The sequence below is a fragment of the Ricinus communis genome, chromosome 1 (assembly GCF_019578655.1).
Source record: "Ricinus communis isolate WT05 ecotype wild-type chromosome 1, ASM1957865v1, whole genome shotgun sequence".
NCBI lineage: Eukaryota > Viridiplantae > Streptophyta > Magnoliopsida > Malpighiales > Euphorbiaceae > Ricinus > Ricinus communis.
The window spans coordinates 30,262,736-30,269,652 of record NC_063256.1 but is presented as its reverse complement, the minus strand read 5'-3'; the positions used below and the strand labels follow the sequence as shown (position 1 = coordinate 30,269,652).

Below are 6,917 nucleotides of genomic sequence, written 5' to 3'. Positions count from 1 at the left end.
AGAATTCCAATTCTTAAAAATACAAATTTTAGGTTTGAGATTCTTTAAGGCCGTTAAGCTAGTCTATTTAATAATAAAAACTGATTTAGAAACTATATCTTCTATTCTTCTAGTTTTTCCATGAAACTCAAATTTCTTCAAATTACCTTACTAATCAACATCTTGAAGTTGATTTTGTTCTTTGTTTAAGTTGACTTCAATATTGTCCATTGTCTAAATCCTACAAAAAAAAAATAAGCTAGATAGAAAATACACACATTTACATATACTCATCTAATTTTATTAATCATCATAATTCAAGAGACTACTAAACTAACAATTTAATTAGCTATTTATATAATTATTCATGTAAATTAAATATGTAATGAATCATTATAGCTATTATTTATAAAGTTCCACACGAAATTGATGAAAAGAATTCTATTTAAATTTATTTAATTTTTTGACACAAATTAAGGGCCAAATTAAAACTTTCATCTCAAGGAAACATTTTTCCTCTCTCTCTCTCTCGCACATTCTTTTGGTCAGTTGGAATGGAAGCCCACTAAAGTCCAATGTGGAAGCGCACAAAGATATCCACAGCGAATGACTATTTGTTTACTTGAAATACAAAATATAATTTAAAAATATCTTTCATGTTCAGAGTGTAAGAAAAATGCCACTTTTATTTAATTGGAGTATTTGGTTTTAGTAAAACTTTGTATTTTCAGTTCACGATTAAGTATAAGATCGAGAGAGAGTTAAATAAAAAGATGAGTAGTTTTATCTGAAAAAGTTCACCGATGACCAGCCGATTATTAATTGTTCATTGTGATCAATAGTAAGAGAAGATTATTTTCAGCGATTAAAGTATTAATATATGCATAATATTTGTTTAATATTGATAAGTTTGTACAAATTTGAAAAATAACTTTTCTCAATGATTATATATCTGAAAAATATTTATATTTTTAAAAAATAATTAATTTTTTTTATTCATAATAATTTTTTCCGTTAACTAATTTTTCTAGAAATACCAAAGAAAATCTAAAAAAGTTAGTCTAGAAAATATATATTTTTAAACAAAACGCCAATGAATGTCCACTCAAATTTCCCAAATTAATAAAAAGAAAGTATTCACTTTAAGACCATGGAACTTAATGAAATACCAAAACTACCCCTCTTTTCTCTCTCCCTGTAGTGTGTATAGTTTAGTAAGTAGTACTAGGCCAACACTTGGAAACCACCTCAACTCAAGTGTTCCATCTTTCTTTTGCTTTAAAGACCAGGTGCTAGAAAAAGTAGGTCATTTTCCTTGAGCAAAAGAGACTCGATAGAATATATAGCTTTCTTTCTTTTTCTTTTTTCTTTTTCTTTTTCTCTCCCTCTCTTAATCCATGGATACTACTGCTCAGTGGCCACAGGTAAAAGACATCCTCCTTTTCTTTGCTTATAATTATGGTGTTTGTCTCTTTTCTTTCTCTTTTCTTCTGGGTTGGGATTTTCAAGGCTAGTTTAGAATATTTATTTTTTATTGGGTATATTTTTGATAATTATCTGCAGGGCTTACCTTTTCTTTATTTATTTTTTTCTTTTCCTTTTAAGATGATGTTTGCTCAGCCCCCGGCTGCTGCCTGCAGCCTCCACTAATATTTCAAAGTTTATGTGGCTTGTCATTTGAAAAATTGTTTTAATTTGTTCGTTGAAAGTACTGCGCTTTTCTTGCTTTTTTTTTTTTTTTTATCTGATATGTAAAGAATTTAGACAAAAGAAATGAATAAATAAAAGTTAGTATAATTTGTTTGTATTGCTATTGGAATCCTCAAAAAGTGTAATAAAAAGCAGACTTGCTTTGTTTCCTTTGCCTTGTTTGTTTCCTCTCCTTTTCTTTTTCTTTTTTTTGTTTGTTTTTGTGTTGATCATGAAAATTATGGGTTCTTTCTATAGTTTCAGGGGATTGGAGTGGGTAAACCCATGGAAAATTCAAGGCATAATAGTAGTAGTGGCTTAGAAAGAAGATCAGCAAGACCTCAAAAAGACCATGCTTTGAACTGTCCAAGGTGCAATTCAACAAATACAAAGTTTTGTTACTACAACAACTATAGTCTTTCTCAACCAAGATACTTTTGCAAGACTTGTAGAAGGTACTGGACTGAAGGTGGATCTTTAAGAAATGTTCCTGTAGGTGGAGGTTCAAGAAAGAACAAGAGATCATCAGCATCATCATCTTCATCAAAGAAGCTTATAATTAATCCTCCTGATCTGACCCCACAAATAGGCTTCCTTCATCATCAAAACCCTAATAATAACATTAAGATCCATCATGGCCAAGATCTTAACTTGGCTTATGCTCCTCCTTCAACTGAAAATCATGAGTATGGTAACATGTCAGAGTTTATTGATGTTACTAGAAGCAAAACCCACTTTCTAAACCCTAGCCCAGCAGCTATGGATCAGCTTCTCAAGACTGGTATGTCTTCAAGAGGATTAATGTTGGGTCCTTTTATGTCGATGCAGCCACTAGTGTCTGATTCGAATACAGTGGTATTCTCATCTTCATCAGCTGGGTTTTCTTTGCCGGAATTGAAGCCAACCCTTAATTTTTGTTTGGAAGGGTTTAATAGTAGCAGTGAATATGGGAGTAATGCTCATCAAGGGACTGCTGGGGCAAGGCTCTTGTTTCCTGTGGAGGACCTAAAGCAAGTTCCAACCAATACTAATACTATTGAATTTGATGATCATCAGCAGAATAGAGGGCAAGATACAACTGGGTTTTGGAATGGAATTCTAGGGGGTGGAGGATCATATCTTAATTAATTAAATTAATGAGTAAGGATGCATGATCAACAGAAACAAGAAGTTTTTGGTGTGTTTCTTTCTTAAATCTAAACTAACTGGTGATAAGGTACATGGGTTAATTCCTTTGTCTATGGTTTTTTCTTTTTCTTTTTTTCTTTTTTCAGTTTGATCTTTCCTCTTCTTAAAATTGCTTTAATTTTGGTCTGATTTCTTTACTCTTTGATCAGTAATGTGGATATATTTGAATTTTGAAGCTTATTTTGGGTTGGCTTCACATGGGTGTGCTTCAGTTAAGTAAGGAAGAGAAATTAAACAAGATTATGCCACCAAGTTCTTGATGAGCTATGTTTGCTAGAGCCTTGTGGATATCAGCATACCACCTTAGAGATATCTGTTCATCATGGTAATGCAATTAGCAGTTTGGCGAATTTGTTAATTTTTATTTGAGCAAACTGAGATTTGTGGGGGTGATCAGTGATTCTGTACTGTCGATATATATATATATATATATATATATATAATATGAATAATTTATTTTTTTCTATATTCTTTTTTGTTTGCTTTCTTGGGCTCCAAGTGAGTTGGCACTATGGCTGTCAATCTTTTAAAGCAATTCTTTTTTGCTTTCTGCTTTCTACCTCCTTTTTTTTCTTTTTCTTGCCTTTGATTGCCAACAGTCAGAAGTGTCTGATCTGTTATCAGAAGCATTTTGGTCCCAAGATTCTTCCACCCACTAAAGCAATAGTTCATCAAGCAAAGTAGAGAGCTAGCTAACTAGCCAGGAGATCTTAAATAGAATATCACAATGACTAGGTATATATGACCTATTTTGTTATTTTCCATAATCTTCTCAAGACATGGTGTGCCACTTTCTTCTAGCTAGGGGAGATCCAATGCTTCAGCTTGCATATTATGTATGAGCTATAATTAGCTTTGTTATTACTCTACTGCCAGATTTTGTTACTTTACTAACTTAAGTGTTGACATTTTTTAATCTTATTTTTTAAATTTTTAATACCATTTAATGTCTGTATTTTTATTTCTTTGTCTGTGTGCATGTAATTTTATATTCTTTATTTTTTTATTATATAAGTGGATAATACAAATACAAAAAAAAATCTCTCTATAGTTATATATTTAAAACCAAATAAATTTTATGATTATAGAAAGACTATAATTTAATAGAAGTTTGAGTTTAATACTTAATTATGTTAGGTAAAATGATAGAAATCAGAGATAAAATATGTAAATATTTTGCTATATTATATAAATAAAATTGATGAGATAAAATAATAATATAAAAAATAGCATAATATATATATTTTAAAAAAATATATACAAATATTACTATATAGAGAAATATTTTTTTAGAGCGAGATTTAAAAAATGTATAATTTATTATAATATAGATTTTAATTATATTTATAACTGGCTCAAATTGAGACCTATAATTTCTATAACTATGTAAATGTTATTTATATATAGAATATCGGTATAAAGAGATTTTACTGTATATGCATAAGGATAAAAGAAAAAAGTTTAAAATAAGCAGTGAAAGAGTTAAAAAATAAAAGTTGAAAGTATGTTTAATAGTTGAAAAAATATTGAGAGTTAAATTAGTAAAATTTAAGAATACAATTGTGTATTTATTCATACCCACAATTTCTTAGAACAAAAATCATAAATTTTCTTTAATTTCTTTTTAAGTAACAGTCAAATAAAAAGTTATCTTAAACTCAATTACTTCATTATTAAAATTTGAAAAAAATAATATTACACCATCTATTTTTTTTGTTTCAACTCTTATCCATTTAATGTAATATTATAGTCAGCAAATTGGATAATTCCCAAGCAGAAACAAACTTTGCTTCTGCTTTTCTTTTTTTCTTTTGTAACAATGAAAAAATTGAGTTACACTTTCAAATGACAATAATAATAAATAATATAAAAAACAAAACTCTTTCTCATTGAAACTGCAGTCGATAAAAATATTTTTTTAAATATCTTTTTTCTTTAGTTTTTTAAATTTAAAAAACACTTTAAACAAACAAATTAATTAATACTTTTCTAAACACGTTTATTGATAATAAGTTATTGAAAAATTAAAAAAATATTTATTAAAATTAGGAAATTTTAAAACATGTTTATTTAAATTAAATTCTAAACTTAGCTTTGAACTGTATATTGTGCTTACATAAAATCCAGTTAAACTATTCCACCAGTAGCTCACCTAAACTATTAGCTTGATTGGTGGTCTGTTTTTTGCTTTATGTGAATCTTAACGCGAAAGCCAAAAAAAAAAAAAAGGTTTTTTCTATATGAATTTCCGGATCTCATCATTAAACTAAAATAATAAACTTAGTATAAACGTGAACCATGTGAAATTAAACCCAACATTTTTGGTAGAACTGAAACAATCGTTTCTAATACATTAATAAAAGATTTTTTTAATATATTATGAAATTTAATATTTAAAAGAGATTCTATGTATTTTTTTTATATTTATGAATAAAATAAAAATACTTTTATATTCAAAAACTGGCAAACGAGCCATTTATTGAAATAAGGTATTTTAATAAAAAAGTAATAAAGATTTAATTTAAAAAATTAAGATTTTATTTTAAATTGAAATAAATTAAATTTGTTCGATTCAGTTTGTGTATTTCTTAAAATTTATTGTAATTATTAATTAAAAAAATATCTTAATCGGTATCTTTATTTATGAAAATTGGGCAATTAAATTTGTGTTTATTTTTTCTTATTCACTATATTGTAAGTGTTTGTCGTAAAAAAATATATAAAGGGATGACCATTTGCATATTCCAAGTGGGGAAGGAAAGCTTTCAGAAAAAGAAAAAAAGAAGAAGGTGAAAATGTGTATTTCTTGTATAAAGTCCCTCAGTGCTAAACTCTTCCATGACATTTTACTTCAATTCTTTCACATATAGAAAGAACCTTTTATATTATAAAACCTTAAATTTCCATCTAATGGGGGGACCCACAAACATTCTCCTTGGAAACTCTGCCCAGGAATAATGTCCTTCAATCATATAAATATATACATAGATCATCCATTTATTAAATAGAATGAAGATGCAAGTGGCATAGACCTCTCTCTCTCCTCTCTCTCCTCTCTCTCTCTCTCTCTATATATATATTATATATATTATATATATGTGTGTGTATTGTATCATCAATGTCGATGGTGTTCCACTTTGGTGGTCCTTTTTTTCTTGCCTAACTTGTGTATCTAAGCCTATTCGTCGTTCTTCCTTTTGCTTTTCTAAATTTGTCAATAACCTAACCATTATGTCGGTGATAATTTCAAATATATCAATGGTCGTTTTCTAATAATCTTTCACATTGATTTCTTCTCTTACTATTTGTATTTGTATTAAAAGAAAGTACTATTCATTTAAAATTAAGATTGTAATCCAACCGAATTAAATGCTGAATTTTGACGAGCTCAAATTTAGTTTGGTTTAATCTGGCTTAACTCGAACTTGGTTCATGTAGCTCGAGTTCGGTTCATAAATAATTCATTTATTATACTAAATGAATTACGTTCGAATTCGGCTCGTTGAATTATTATATAATGAAAAAAATTTAAATTTATTATTATTATCACTATATTTAAATATATATATATATATATATATTATATAAGTAATATATATAATATTTATTTATAATATTATTAATACATTATATTATATATTATATCATATTATAGTATATTACTTATACATATAATATTAAATTTATGAATAAAATTATTTCGGATTCGAGTTTGAGTCAATAAACAAGCTTAGAGCTTGTTCATGAGTCTGTTTGCGAACTTTCTATACGAATCGAACTCGAGCTTACAAGTCTGCTTGTAAGTCAATAAATGAGATGACTTATAAAGTAACATATCAAATTTTATCAAGCTCGAATTCGACTCGATAAAGTTATTAAGCTCAAAATTGAGTTTGAATTATGTGTAGTTAACCTAACAAATAATTCTAAACGAATTATTTATTAAATTGAGTTTGGAATAACTCATGAAATCTTTGATTTATTTATAACTCTAGTTAAAATTAAAATTAAATCAAACCGATTGAAGCAAACATTTAGATCGATTTTAATAAATTCAGTCA

General features: G+C 27.6%; 1 protein-coding gene across 4 annotated transcripts; it reads left to right on the top strand.

Moving 5' to 3' along the window:
• Nucleotides 1-1,210: 1,210 nt before the first annotated feature.
• Nucleotides 1,211-3,322, top strand: LOC8276832 (dof zinc finger protein DOF1.8). 4 transcript variants are annotated; one of them, XR_007214433.1, is made up of 3 exons: nt 1,212-1,403; nt 1,927-2,884; nt 3,033-3,322. XR_007214433.1 is itself a non-coding variant. In XM_015717165.3 (2 exons), the coding sequence occupies exons 1-2, from the start codon at nt 1,377-1,379 to the stop codon at nt 2,794-2,796; spliced, it is 891 nt and encodes a 296-aa protein (XP_015572651.1). In that variant the 5' UTR covers nt 1,211-1,376; the 3' UTR covers nt 2,797-3,322. The 4 variants fall into 4 exon arrangements, 2 of the variants coding, with proteins under 2 accessions (XP_015572651.1, XP_002515648.1); XR_007214434.1 differs by having other exon boundaries at nt 3,006-3,322; XM_015717165.3 differs by having other exon boundaries at nt 1,211-1,403; nt 1,933-3,322.
• The last annotated feature ends 3,595 nt before the right edge of the window (nt 3,323-6,917 follow it).

What these genes read in the sequence shown, in the direction of transcription:
- LOC8276832 (XM_002515602.4), top strand. Translation starts at nt 1,377, where the DNA reads ATGGATACTACTGCTCAGTGGCCACAG. An exon ending in CTACTGCTCAGTGGCCACAG is followed by an intron (nt 1,404 to 1,926) that starts GTAAAAGACATC and finishes TTCTTTCTATAG; the next exon opens with TTTCAGGGGATTGGAGTGGG.